Source organism: Asparagus officinalis, chromosome 2 (assembly GCF_001876935.1).
Source record: "Asparagus officinalis chromosome 2, Aspof.V1, whole genome shotgun sequence".
Taxonomy (NCBI): Eukaryota; Viridiplantae; Streptophyta; class Magnoliopsida; order Asparagales; family Asparagaceae; genus Asparagus; species Asparagus officinalis.
This window is the reverse complement of record NC_033795.1, coordinates 6,575,181-6,590,865: the sequence shown is the minus strand read 5'-3', so window position 1 is coordinate 6,590,865 and position 15,685 is coordinate 6,575,181. Positions and strand designations below refer to the sequence as shown.

The window sequence follows — 15,685 nt, the reverse complement described above, 5'->3', positions numbered from 1 at the left end:
TAATGGTCCGGTCATTCATTGGCACCCTTCGTGGGCCCGCCTTCGATTGGTATCGACGGCTCAAGCCAGAGAGTATCAATTACTGGGATGACATAGAAAGTTTGTTCCTCAGCAACTTCTTCGATGATGACACCGAAGTGTCAATCAGAACCCTTTTGGATGAGAAGCAAAAAGACGGAGAGTCGGTCGACAATTTTGTCAAACGCTTCCGTGACAAGGCAATTAGTTGCAAGGATCCTGTTACAGAGGAGTTCATCTTGCAAACATGCCATAATAATCTTTCCATCGATGTCCTGGAAGCCCTGGGGGTCGTGCCGTCCACAACTTGGAAGGAGTTAAAATTCCGTGGTGAACAGGCCGAACACTTTCTTAAAAGAAAGAAAGCTGAGAGAAGCCGACCGACGACATCTACAATCACTGAGAACGTGACTCTCGATCCGAGGTTCCAAAAGGAATATTCTTTCGAAGATGATGAAGCTCCATCCATATTGGAATACCTCCTCGCCAATGACAAAATTGAGCTATCACCTATCAAAGATCAGGATGGAGCTAAGATGATTACGGATCCGAATTACTCCTCGCTAATGACAAAATCGAGCTACCACCTATTAAAGATCAGGATGGTGCTAAAATGATTATGGATCCAAATTACTGTGCGTACCACAGAAGGGTTCTTCATCCCACTGAGATTTGCTTTGGACTCAAAAACAAGATCCAAGCCCTAATTGACTCCGGCGTCATAACGACGAAAGAAGTCGAGTAAAGACGACCATATAACTCCATTGGGTACACGAGTATAAACTGTTTCCCCTCACTCCAAAGAGTATACGAGTATAAACTGCTTCTCGGTCATCTAACTGAATACAATGGTAAACCCAGCTTTACAAAGGAAGCTGGGGGTGGATGATTTATGTAACGGGAAGTTCCTGGAGAATCTTATATTCTTAAGGATAACCCGAACATGCGACTGAGAATAACGTACTCCTCGTTACACCCAGTTTTGCAAAGAAAGCTGAGGGTGGATAATTCATGTAACGGGAAGTTCCCGAAAGAATGTTAAATGTAATATTCTTAGGGATAACCCCGATCATTATGAATAAAGTGATAAACACTAAACTCCTACTATGACTTCCGAATACTCTTTTGCTGAGATGAGATTCGATCACCTCTTTAGATCAATCTTCCCTCACAAAATTCCCATTTTGGTCAAACCTTTAAACAGTTAGGACCAAAGCCAAAATCCCCTCTCGATTCGTTCCGTGAACGAGAGGTCCACAAATTGAACGATCAAACCTTTAAACAGTTAGGATCGTCTCAAAATTCTCATCTTGGTCAAACCTTTATACAGTTAAGACCAAAGCCAAAATCCCCTCTCGATTCGTTCCATGAACGAGAGGTCCACAAATTGAATGATCAAACCTTTAAACAGTTAGGATCATCTCAGAACTCCCACTTGGTCAAACCTTACTACAGTTAGGACCACAACCAAAATCCCCTCTTGATTTCTTCCATGAACGAGAGGTCCACTTTTAGTTGAATAATCAAACCTTATGACAGTTAGGATTATTTAAACCCGTCCAGATTCTCTAAGTGCGAGTCTAAACTGTTTTCCTACCCTCAACAGGAAGTTTCTGGAGAATATTACTCAGAATATTCTTAAGAATAACCTGAATACTCCAATAGGTACACGAGTCTAAACTGTTTTCCTACCCTCAACAGGAAGTTTCTGGAGAATATTACTCAGAATATTCTTAAGAATAACCTGAATACTCCAATAGGTACACGAGTCTAAACTGTTTTCCTACCCTCAACAGGAAGTTTCTGGAGAATATTACTCAGAATATTCTTAAGAATAACCTGAATACTCCAATAGGTTCACGAGTCTAAACTGTTTTCCTACCCTCAACAGGAAGTTTCTGGAGAATATTACTCAGAATATTCTTAAGAATAACCTGAATACTCCAATAGGTACACGAGTCTAAACTGTTTTCCTACCCTCAACAGGAAGTTTCTGGAGAATATTACTCAGAATATTCTTAAGAATAACCTGAATACTCCAATAGGTACACGAGTCTAAACTGTTTTCCTACCCTCAACAGGAAGTTTCTGGAGAATATTACTCAGAATATTCTTAAGAATAACCTGAATACTCCAATAGGTACACGAGTCTAAACTGTTTTCCTACCCTCAACAGGAAGTTTCTGGAGAATATTACTCAGAATATTCTTAAGAATAACCTGAATACTCCAATAGGTACACGAGTCTAAACTGTTTCCCTATCATCAACAGGAAGTTTCTAGAGAATATTACTCAGAATATTCTTAAGAATAACCTGAATACTCCAATAGGTACACGAGTCTAAACTGTTTTCCTACCCTCAACAGGAAGTTTCTGGAGAATATCAGTTAAAATATTCTTGAGAATAACCTGACTACCCCTAAACGGGTATATGCAGTGTCAACTTGACGACAAGAGCTGATTTCACAAGTACAAGTTCCAGCTTTAATTCAAGATCTCTACAATGGACAAGCGATAAACGCGATGCCGGAAGAATCTTAACTATTCTACAAAGCACTGAATAGATTGAGAGACAAAGAGATCAAAAGTTGAAGCCACCTACGGGTTCCTCTACACGATCTACTCAACCAAGCATTGAAAGGATCATAAGTAAGATCTATCTTATCCAAAGCATCCCAGAACTCCTCTATAAAAGATTGAGTCTGGAATACTTTGGAGGGGGTATCTGTAGGCGTCAAAAAATACTGACTCGCCAGCGAGACAGCTTTGAGATGGTCAGAAACCACCTTGAACAACTGCCCCACACACGTCCATTAACTGTTCAAGAACGTGGGAAGCGTCGTGGGCGAGAATCACGCGGATAACTGCCAAAATAACGGAGTTTGAAACGTGGGAAGACAGGCAGCGAGACAGACTTTGCTGTCTCGCCAGCGAGACAGTGTTTGCTGTCTCGCCAGCGAGACAGCTTTGAGATGGTCAGAAACCACCTTGAACAACTGCCCCACACACGTCCATTAACTGTTCAAGAACGTGGGAAGCGTCGTGGGCGAGAATCACGCGGATAACTGCCAAAATAACGGAGTTTGAAACGTGGGAAGGCAGTTAAGATGAAAACTGCCTGCGGTTACTGTTTCCGAGACAGTGTTTACTGTCTCGAGACAGCAAACACTGTCTCGGCCAGCGAGACAGCAAACACTGTCTCGCCCGCCGAGACAGCAAATGTTGTCTCGCGAACCTGTTTTCTGCCAATTGTTCCTAGAGGCATATATACTCCCCGAAGGCCATTTTTTCAGAGGGGCTGATCATTTTGAGCACTTCAGAGCAATCCAGAGCAATCCAAAGCAGAGAGAGAGCAGAGGTCTTGAACTTTCGGCCAATCCTTGATATTCAGGTTTTGACTTGATTTCAAGAAGAACGACTATCTTACATCGATAAGATATCGTTTCAACTTCTCACTTCGATAAACGAAGTCAGAATCATAAACCCCTCACGGTTCAATCAGAATCTGTGATTTGGTGGTCCACGAGTCAAAGCGCTCCCGGCACAGGCAAAGATCCCACGAAAGCAGTGATCCAAACAACGATCCTGCGTTTATTTTCTCAAGAGTTGTAATTTTCTTTTTGTTGTGTAAAAAAGTCTTATAAAAAGGTTGTTTTCTTTGAATTTATTGTAATCGACCGAAGATATAATGAATTCGACAACAAATTCGACTTTTGGCGAAAACAAACTGGCGACGTTTGTTTTCGCCAAAAGTTAGTTTTGTCATGGAATTCATTATATCTTAGGTCGATTACAATAAATTCAAAAAGAGATAGCCTTTTTATAAGACTTCCTTTACACAACAAAATAAAAATTACAACTCTTGAGAAACAAACGCAGGATCGTTGTTTGGATCACTGCTTGCGTGGGATCTTTGCCTGTGCCGGGGGTGCGTTAGCCCGTGGACCACCAAATCACAGATTCTGATCGAATCGTGAGGGGTTTATGATTCTGACTTCGTTTATCGAAGTGAGAACTTGAAACAATATCTTATCAAGGTAAGATAGTCGTTCTTCTTGAAATCAAGTCAAAGCCTGAATATCAAGGGATTGCCGGAAGCTCAAGAACTCTGCTCTGTCTGCTCTGAAGTGCTCCAAATGATCAGCCCCCTTCAAAAATGGCCTTCGGGGGGTATTTATAACCCATAGGAACAGTTGGCGGAAAACAGGCTCGCGAGACAGCATTTGCTATCTCGCGGGCGAGACAGTGTTTGCTGTCTCGGCCCGCGAGACAGTAAACACTGTCTCGGAAACAGTAACCGCAGGTAGTTTTCATCTTAACTGCCTTCCCACGTTTCAAACTCCGTTATTTTGGCAGTTATCCGCGTGATTCTCGCCCACGACGCTTCCCACGTTCTTGAACAGTTAATGGACGTGTGTGGGGCAGTTGTTCAAGGTGGTTTCTGACCATCTCAAAGCTGTCTCGCTGGCGAGACAGCAAAGTCTGTCTCGCTGGCGAGACAGCAAAGTCTGTCTCGCTGGCGAGACAGTTTATATCTGTCAGTTTTGAGTGGTTTTCCCTATGTTTGAATATCTTTCAGCATTTTTTGACGCCTACATGGGTTTCCTTATATTTTTATACGATAAAATCAAGTACTTTTGCTCTAATTGTTTTTCAACCGAACACTAAATTTGCATTGGATACACGAATATAATTCAAGTTTATTGAGAGAAATGCGTTTTCCATCAAACACTCTAATTGCATTGGAAAGAAGGATACATTTCAAGTTTATAGGGGAAAATGTTTTTGACGTAACACTGAGTTTGCATTGGAAACACGGATATATTTCAACCAATATCTTCCCCCCCCCCTGTAATATATTTTTTATGACAAATCAACAAACAAATACAAATGTAGAGAAAATAAAGGTATGAGAAGAAAACATGGTTTTTATCGAAGAAAAGAAAAGACAGGTTTTGTCCTTGAAAGGAGTTGAATCCACAAACCCTTAATAGAATCCCTGAGGCTCTCACCAAAACAGAAGAGAGGATGGTTTGAAAAGGAGAAGTGAATGTTACTTATAGATACATGAAACCCCTTAATATAAAAAGGCAGAGACTTATTATCATTTTCTTTTTACTTTTTTTATTTCTTTCTTTTTCAAGTATGAATATTAATTCAACTCTGAAGCTAGAACTGTTGGAAACATAACATACAATGCAGCAGAAAATTACATATCATGTAGATTAATCGAAATTAATAAAATCTAGAAAAATACCTAAAACGCCTTTTGAATTTCTTTGATAATTCGTCCCAAGATCAAAACAAAATAGCTTACTCAAGAGAAAAACCTCCAACTAAAATCCACCCATCACCGAAGAGGAGCAATACTGAGAGATAGGTTCTCAAAATCTATTTTCCTTTTTTTCTCTCTTTCTTATCATCTTTCAATGCTACACATGAACCCTATATATAGGATTGGACCCGCCTTATAGATTTCAATTTCAAAACAATTCTTAATTGTTTAAAACTCTATCCATAACATTTAAAGATAGAATATTCTTTCCATAACAATTAGGATATAAATAGAATTGTATTGCACATAAACCTCTTCTAATGACATTAGTGAGACAAATTGGGTCCCATATCGAGAACCAATTATTAATCAAATTAATAATTTAATTTAACAATCAAATCCATATCCGACCAACTGTTCATAAAAGCTCTTACATAATATGGGATTAAATATTCGTGAATAATATTATCTTGCATTTAGTCCCCTCCAGTATCAGTTTATTTTAGGAAACTTTATTGAGCAGGACGAATCACCTATTTGCTCATTCCTAAAATTGCAATCTCATGAACATAAATAAAAAACATTTTGAAACATTAAAATATTTTATTTTATAGGAAAATCATTTTAAAAAATCACCCGTCGACGGGAATTTAATATCTTCACGGGATACGCATAATAAATTAACTCATAAAAATGAGTATACTGGATCCTATCTAGATATTCATCATTTTCCTAAATGAAATCTAATAACCCAACATTTCAGGTTGTATAGCACTTGTAAAACAAGCTTAACCATCATATCCCAACATTTCAGGTTGTATAGCACTTGTAAAACAAGCTTAACCATCATATCAAAGTATATTAGATTATCAAATCGAAAATTGTAAAACAAGCTTAACCATCATATCAAAGTATATTAGATTATCAAATCGAAAATGATAATATCATCAAGCCTAAGGGACCATGTAACAATTCGAGTTATCTATCTCTTAGGTGACTCGTCCTAGAGAATCCAAATAAGGTCTTGTACTACACATATCAATATGCGTTTATGACATACACCCGGGGAATCTTCATTCCCGATAGCTGAGATCAACCATCACATCTCATATGTCGTTGTCATGCATAATAACATGTTATAACAAATCTATCCTTTACTAGTTATAGGTTAAGCATAAATTTAAGAAATATCTGATTAGATCACATCTCCAAGTAAGTGATCATCATAGTGCATGATCTAACAAAACAATCTCTAAGGATAATATAACAATTATATAAAAGATACCCAAACAACATGTGCAATAATAAATTCAATTAAAATTCAATAAAATTGTATTGGATGTTTAATGGCATATAACACTACTCTAGCAATCTCCCACTTGCCCTCACATCCAATCAGATACAATCCTAACTCCCATTTTTTAAATGTCTGTCAAAAATCTTTTGTGACAACGGTTTTGTGAAAGGATCTGCAATGTTATCCATTATAGCAATCTTTTGAATTACCACATCTTTCCTGTTGTGAATCTCTCTAACGAGATGATATTTCCTTTCAATGTGCTTAGACTTCTGATGAGCTCTTGGTTGTTTAATTTGAGCAACAGCTCCACTGTTATCGCAGAACAATGGAATAGGAAATACACTAGCAGAAACTATATCAAGGTCACGGACAAACTTATTTATCCATACTCTTTCTTTTGCGGCTTCACTTGCTGCTACATAATCTGCTTCGGTTGTAGAATCAGCGGTGACATTTTGCTTAACACTTCTCCAACTAAAAGCACCATTATTGATGTTATAAACATATCCAGATGTAGACTTTCTAACATTTGGATCGGATTGAAAATCAGAATCAGTATATACTTCAATGCTCATGTCATTTACATCATAAACTAAACAATAGTCTTTAGTTCTACGCAAATATTTAAATATGGCTTTCACTGTAGTCCAATGTTCCTCACCAGGATTGGGCTGAAATCTACTTACAAGGCCAACAACATATGCTATGTCAGGTCTTGTACATAACATATTATACATCAAACTACCAACTGCCGAAGCATATGATATATTTCTAAAACTCTCAATCTCCTCTTTAGATTTATGACACATTCTCTTTGAGAGTGAAATTCCATGTCTTGTAGGAAGTAATCCTTTCTTGGAATCTTGTATGTTGAACCTTCTGAGGATCTTATCCACATAAGTAGACTGTGATAATCCTATACATCTCTTCTCTCTATCTCTATAGAGTTTGAGACCCAAAATATAGGATGCTTGACCAAGATTTTTCATAGAGAACTTGTTTGAAAGCCATAATTTAACTGATGTCATCATACCTACATCATTCCCAATGAGCATAGAGAACTTGTTTGAAAGCCATAATTTAACTGATGTCATCATACCTACATCATTCCCAATGAGTAGTATGTCATCAACTTAACTGATGTCATCATACCTACATCATTCCCAATGAGTAGTATGTCATCAACATAAAGCACTAGGAACATAATAGAATTATTCTGTTGTTTCTTATACACACAAGTTTCTTCAGAATTTTGGATAAAATCACATTCTTTAATTGTTTTATCAAAACGAATATTCCAACTCCTTGAAGCCTGTTTAAGTCCATAAATTGACCGATTCAATTTGCAAACCATACTTTCTTGACATTTACATACATAACTTTCTGGTTGCTGCATGTAAATATCTTCTTCAAGCTATCCATTTAAGAAAGCTGTTTTGACATCCATTTGCCATATCTCATAGTCATAATATGCAGCAATGGTTAAAAGGATCCTAATGGACTTTAACATTACAACCGGAGAAAATATTTTCTCGTAGTCAATATCCTCCTTTTGAGTATAACCTTTTGCCACTAAGCGAGCTTTATATGTCTCTACATATCCATCAACTCCATATTTTCTTTTAAATATTCATTTGCATCCTATAGGTTTTACCCCAATAGGTGGATCAACCAAGGTTCATACCTTGTTATGATGCATGAAGTCCATTTCGGCTTTCATGGCATCAACCCATTTACTAGAATCTATGTCAGACATAGCTTCTTTGTAAGTTATAGGATCTTCATCATCCTCTTTATTTTCCATCAAATATGTTTCATCGAGGTGCCTGTACCGTACAGGTGGATGAATGATCCTACTTGATCTCCTTATTGTAATTGATGTATCAACAACAGATTTAGTTAATGAACCTTCATTCACTTTATCACTTGACACTCCTACTGAATCAATAAAATCTTCAACGGTGTTTGGAGTCTCTCCCACTAGATCAGATAACTCTCCTATCGAAGAAGAAGATTCTTCTTCTAGAGTTATAGATCCTTGACCAACAATTTGATCTTCTAGAAAGAATGCATTTCTACTAACAGTCATTGTCTGATCACTGGGGTTATAAATATAATACCCAGTACTTTCTTTAGGATAACCTAAATGTATGCTGGCATATTTTGACATGATGGAATGGTCATATTTTCTGTTTAGAACTTTGTTATAGGACTTAAGTTGGTCCAGTTATTAAATCCATCCATGTCACTTCTTTTTTTAGAGATCTAATTTCTTTACACAAGATTTTTAATTTATATCTTCTGAATTCTGAATCTAAAATATATTCACTACTTTCCTAATCTTTTTTATTTCTGCTTAGATTCTTGGTTCCTTCAATGGATTTGTATTAGCATCAAGCAAACTGTTTTTCTTACTTTGTTTTGGGTTATCTGACATATGTTATCACTACAATTTTTTGGGCTCAAGTACACACAATATACTGTCCCTCTTGGCTCTTGTCCCTCTTTATTGTTATGCCTAATGTTTTCTATGGTGGTTTGGTTAGGAACTGGAGGAGAGGTCCCAATGGAAGAGTAGATGGCATGATCAGGTAACCGAGTTGAAGAGGAGGAGCACGGACAAAGGTTCCGAAGAAAATCTTTCATGGGGAGCTCGAATGAGAAGTCAAAGAGCTAAATCATCGACATAATAAGTGTTGGATGTTTTGTTGGAAAAAAGGCAATTGTGCCTTCATGAATAGTAATGAGTTTTGTAATCAAAACATGTTTTAATTAGCAAATAAAAAATAAGCGTAACGGCTATACATTATGGGAAAAGTTACAAAAATTAATGACGAACGTTACTGTATTTAGTGCGGGTTTTGTAACGGCTCTGAGGCTCCGACCCTATATATAGAGCCCTCTCATTCTTGTTTCTACACAGAGCAAAAAGTCTCTTCTTATCTCCTCTCAACTAAGTCTTTCTCCCTCTCTCTCTCTCTCTCTCTCTCTCTCTCTCTCTCTCTCTCTCTCAAGTTTCAGTTACAGTTTTATAGTTTTATTGTTTACTTTTGGGCAATCTGTTCATCTGAGCAGAAGCTCTGTTCTCTTGTCCGAGTACAGAGGCCGGCCGTTTTCGGGGGTTTTTACCGCTAGGGGAGAGGGGATCATTTGCACCAGGGCAATATGCGAGTCCTCAATCTTCTAGGGCAGTGTTTACACGACCGCTCCCGTCAGGCCTGATATTTTCTAACTTAAACTATTATATAATATTACATAATTTATTTTAGAGTATTTGTTTACTTTATTCGGATTTATCTGCATGCTATAACCCTTAAATGTTAGTATATTCCCAACATTCTAGAAGATTAGTATAGCTGTTTAATTATTAAATCCGAAAATAATTATAATTATCTATTTTTGAAAATAGCTACTGTTCATTCGAAAATTAATCCGAAATATTTTTCTGCCTCTATTCAAAATATACTTTACTGTAGCAATTTGTCGTGCCATTCAAAAATAGTAAAATTATAAATTATTGTTCGAAAATGTGAAACCCTCTGCGTTCTATTCACTGTTGCTACTACTGTGATGTAATCATAAGATTGGAATGTTCACTTAGGGAGCTAACCTTGCTTTATCTTATGCTTCTTGTTGGCTTGGAAAAGTCACTGAAACAACAAATTATACAAATTCTCAGTTTTACCCCTGCAAATTCTTTATTCTAATTAAATGTTTGCAGGAAATATTTAAAGTCACTATTCACATATATTGGTACTCTTTGCGGTTACTATTTATGTATTTACTGCTTACAATTACTGTTTATGTACAGCTCACAATTACTGTACACGTATTTGACAGTTCATAATTACTGTACACATACTTTACTGTTCACAAATTCTGTACATGCATCAATTGTTCATAATTACTGTACACATTCACTGTTACAATACACAGTTACTATTCACATATATTGTTAAGGAATAAAAATCCATTAAGTGAACCGGTTCAACTTTGGTTGGATTAGTTGGTGTCTAAGGCAATGTTTAGGGGTTGCGTAACGCGCTCTACAAGGAACGATGTACTTAATTGATCTTTGATCAACCTCTAGTACTATCCTTACCTAGCTAACTATCCGGGTAAAACTTTAATCTTTTCACTTTAGGAGTTTTTGGTTAGGAACTGGTCCAGTTCAGTTTCTAGTCTAGTGGTTTTAACAAAAACCTTTTTATCATATCCTTTGAAAAAAATAAAATTTTTGAATCAAATGTAATAATATTTATGAAATCTTCCCTCACCGATCTCGGGCTACGCCTACGGGTATAGGCCTTGTTTGGGTATGGGGGGTATGGTTGTTTAGTTAAGTTATTTTATTTATAGCTTTTTACAATCATATGCAATATTATTAATTTATTGCATATCATTCGAGATGGTTTTTTCCATATAAATTAGCTTATACGTCATATGTTTATATGATTATATTTATTTGATAATTCTTATAATTCCATATGAAACATTTCATATTCAAGCATGTATAAGAGAACCAGAATAATGAGAATAATCAATATGCATAAATTTTAAATTTGGAAAGTCTCTTTTATAGAATACCATTTTTTAATTTGGAAGGTCTCTTTTGTAGAAAACCAATTTAAATTTGGAAGGTCTCTTTTGTAGGCAACCAATTTAAATTTGGAAGGTCTCGTTTGTAGGCAACCAATTTACAACCTCTTATAGTAGAAAAATTTAAAATTTATGCATATGAAGTATGAAATATACTTTAAGATATGAAATCTTATTATAAGGTTCTCTTGAATGCTTTGCATGTAACTATTATTAATTTTATTCATGTATGTGTATATGCATGCATGTAAAGATATAACTGCAGTTTTTTTTATTTCCACATTAGTTTAAAATGTTCAGATATTAAAGGCAAATTCTAATCTGAACAAACCCTATGAAAGAATCAATTTTATATCTCTTATTTTGACTATGGGGGTGTTTGGTTGCACAATTTTATAGAAAAGTTTTCTCAAAATGTCTGACAATGACAATTCTGTAATTAGAATTTTTCTGTAGATTTCCGTAAAGTGTGTTTGGTTCAAAAATTTTTTATAGAAATGTTTTCTATAAAGTACCAAAAAGTACTAAAATTTACAGAAATCAATTTCCTCTCAAAATGAACGGAAATCACCCAGAAATCTGACACCACATTGACATTTTTCTATAAAGTTGACACTTTTCTATAAATTTAGGGGGTGTTTGGTTCAATTTCTACAAATTATAGAAAATCTTGCTATTTTCTATAAAGTTATGGGCTATTTTCTTATTTTGAACCAAACAAGCAAAGTAAAAAAAACAAAAAAATTGGTACTTTTTGACTTTTCAAAACTTTTCCTATAATTTTTTTAAGAAATACAAGGTGTAACAACCGTAAATTTTAATACGTATTTAAATAAAATTTTCTAGTATTCAAAATATTATATTGTATTTTATTAATACTTTTCCTAATTTTTGGAATTTTCTGAGTTTTCAAAATAAATAAATAATAAAAATATAGTCTTGTATTTTAATTCCGCTAAATATTAATTTACGGTTTAGTGATTTTTGTATATAATCATTTGGTGATTAATATTATTAATGACATTGTTATTATTGATGTAGTATATAAATATTAATAAAAAGATTTTTGGTTGATGATTAATTATTAATATATTTCAGAATATTAGGTGAGATTTTCGAATTTTCCCTCTCTTATTTTCTCATTTGAATTATTTCCTAATCCCTCCAAAATCAATTTCTAATCAACTTGTAAACTCATTCCTTTTTAATTCCGAAACTTTCTCTCTCTCCATATATTTTGTCAACCTTCTCCGTATCAAATCCTATCATATTTTTTTTATGCACAAAATCTTCCCTATCTTTCAAATCTCAAATTTTTCCATAATCAAATCTTTTCTCTCTCCAAAGTTTTTAAAATCACAGCCAAATCTTTTATCTCCCGTACTCCCACTATAAAGATATACATATAATACCTAACCCTAACCTAACCTAACCTATATATATATATATATATAGGTTCTCTTCTCTTTCTTCACGTGAACAACCCAGCAGTCACCCTCATCCTTCTCTTTTTCCTTCGTTCCCAGAGAGCGCCGCCAACCCACCTCCTCCCTTTCTCTCCCTCGTTTGCTCCTACCGCCCCTCTCTCCTCGTCATCCCCACCTCCGACGAACGTCGCCGCCCTCCGTCTAGCTCCGCTTCGCCGACCGGCTTTCGCGCTTCAGCCGCTCGCCCTGTCCTCCTCCGAAACCCGAGCCCTGTTCGCCGCTGCACCCGAGCCTGCCGCCTTCGCCGTGACCCGCAGCCGCCGCCTCGAAGACGCCGCCTCCCCTGACCACCAGCTTCGCCGCCGTTCAGCCAGCAGCCCCCCGACGAACCAGTCCTCCCCTCCCCTGTTCTCCGCAGCGACGACCCCCTCGACGACCACGCCGTCGAGCCCTCACCCCGCTGCCGCTCGCCTCCGACAGACCGAGCCTCATCCTCGTCAGCAGCCGCTCGACAGATCCGCACTGTCCCGAGGCAAGATCTCGCATCTACATATTTTTCTCGCTTTACAAATATTATCAAATAATTTAATTAGATTTGATAATGTTGGTAATGTGCATATTGTGAATATTTGAAGTGGAATGTGGATAAATAGTATTATATAATGTTTTAGAGGTAATATTGAGATATTTTGTGGTAATTATGTCGGAGAATTTAACGAGCATGAAAGGATGAGTATATGCGTTGTAAATAGATTTTACGAGACATTAACAATTTTGTATATTTATGTATAACTATTTTCGGACAAGAAATGATAAGTTATGTGTTAAAATTAGAATTTACGTAATTTTTATTGAAAAGAAATTAATTAAGGAAAATTCATGAAATAGGAAAACATTATTTTCATGCAGAAAGGAATTACTATATGATATTATATAAATCATTGTTATTTTAATTTAGTTATTATGAGAAATAGTTTAAAGAATAAATTTTGGGAAAAGAATATTATTATTTATGATAGTATGACTGATCGTCGTAGAGCACGACATTTCATGTGCAAAACGACATCGGTTTCTAGTTTTCTTTTTACTGTATTATTATATTAAAGAATACGTAAGTACGGATATTTTGTATGAGAAGTTCGGACATCCCAGTAGTAAGATAGTAATGAAGCTCCCTCATGTTTTACATTCATGTTGTATTTTGTTTAAGCATTTCATGTTCATTACAGTTCTTTATTTCTGCTTCATAAACTGCTTAATCATGTTAAATATGCCTTATTATATTTATGATCTGTTGATGTGTTGAGAACCTTAGTAGTTCATGACTTAGTAGCCTTGGGCGTCATGAACAGACTTAGTGACATGTGTAAGTTTAGGCGGTGAACCCGAGTTTCAAAGGGATTATGGTTAACTTAGAAAAACGAGAAGAGTTGGGATGGGGAAGTCCTTGTTCATGTGATCGGATATAACTGTTGATGTATCTTCCTGACTCCCCCATGATCCAGTGTAGCTTGGGGTTAGTTTGTTGGGCCAAAGTGAAGCCAGTGTAGTCACTTTGGTCCGTGAATTGAATATTCACCCGGGTTTAACTTGAGTTCGAACCAGGTTAAAAACGGATTACGTGTAGCCCTCTGACCGATCCAGTGTAGCGGCGTATTGGGTATACGTAGAGGATTTGTGAACAGTCAGATATCCGGTGATATGAGTGATGACTTGTGTGAGAATTGACCAGTGACTTGTTACAGGATGGATCAGGCATAGGAATTAGTTTACCGATTGACTTGAGTATCTCTGTACTTTCTGAAAGTAGAAAATGTTCACTTAAATTACTAGAGTTACAGAATCATGTTCCATCATTACTATTGTCATAGTATGGGTCGTTAGACCATTTTATCTGTACATGTGAGATCTTGCCGTGTGCCATGCACCCTGACGTACACCTGTTTTCTCTGGTGTGCGTCAGACTTAGGAGACGGACAGGTCCAGCTAGATGTTGAAGCAGAGCCAGTGTATGCCGAGCCGGAGTATCCTTCCGATGGAGTCGAAGAGCAAACCGAAGCCTAGATGTGTTTTCCTCTGTAGTAGCTGATGAACATTAGAACTAGTTATCTTTTTATTCTTTAGTTAATGTCGGATTTTCGTATTTGGCCGTATTTTCTTTTATGGACTATGTATTTTATTTCTGTCTGGACCTGTTTTGTAATAAGGGCATGTTTGACCCATATTTTTATGTCTGGATGATTTTGCTATGGATGATATGTTTATTTCTTATTCTGGATTGTCTTTATATTCTTGCTATTGTGATCGGGGACCTGTGATTGAGATTTACGTATTTGACGCTTAGCGTATTAGATTGAGAAGAAAAGAAAAAGAAAGAATTTTAATAGTGTATATTTCTTCTCAACCTAATACGTCGCGGACTTGTTCACATCCCAATTCCTGAGTATTTTGGGAAGCGGGGCGTGACAGCCAAGAAACATTATCCTCCAAACCTTTTGGGTTTTGAGCATGGACCAAATTCTTTCTGCTCTTGCCCCAATTTTGTAAGAACTTTTGAAGAAACACAGAACTAGTTCTAGTCAAAAAGAGCTTAAAACTTTATGTTTGATAAGTTTAGCTCTAGTTGAGGAGATTTTAAAAAATAAAATTCGACTCTATTCACAAATTTTATGAAACATGCATATCAAATTTGAGACATTATTGTGCGTAACCTGACAAATTGAATGAAATTAGGTCGAGGGTCTTCTAAATCATGGCACATTTCCTATACACATTTCCTGTACATTTGTTGTGCGCGACGGAAATTTCGGCATAGTTTCTGGTGCACAATAAGAGAGAAAGATCAATAAGAATTCCCGTCTCACAAAGAAAACAAGAATCAGAAGCGAATATCTCAACAATGTGAGATATCGGCTCTTCCTTTCATCAGTTCTAAGACTGACTTATCGAGGGATCCTAAAAACTATTACAATGGCCACAAACACAAACAAACCAATTTTACGTGGTTCGGCAAACTGCCTACGTCCACGGGGTAAGGAGGGGGAGATCTACTATTAGAGAGGAGAG

The 15,685-nt window shown here is 36.5% G+C and overlaps 1 protein-coding gene across 1 annotated transcript in view; it reads left to right on the top strand.

Moving 5' to 3' along the window:
• The window catches only part of LOC109830755 (chaperone protein dnaJ 20, chloroplastic-like), an 11,215-nt gene extending 1,825 nt beyond the window's left edge, over positions 1-9,390 (top strand). The window contains exon 2 of the mRNA XM_020398117.1: positions 9,140-9,390. Coding sequence (XP_020253706.1) covers positions 9,140-9,283 — 144 coding nt within the window. The 3' untranslated portion in view covers positions 9,284-9,390. The remainder of the gene's footprint in view (positions 1-9,139) is intronic.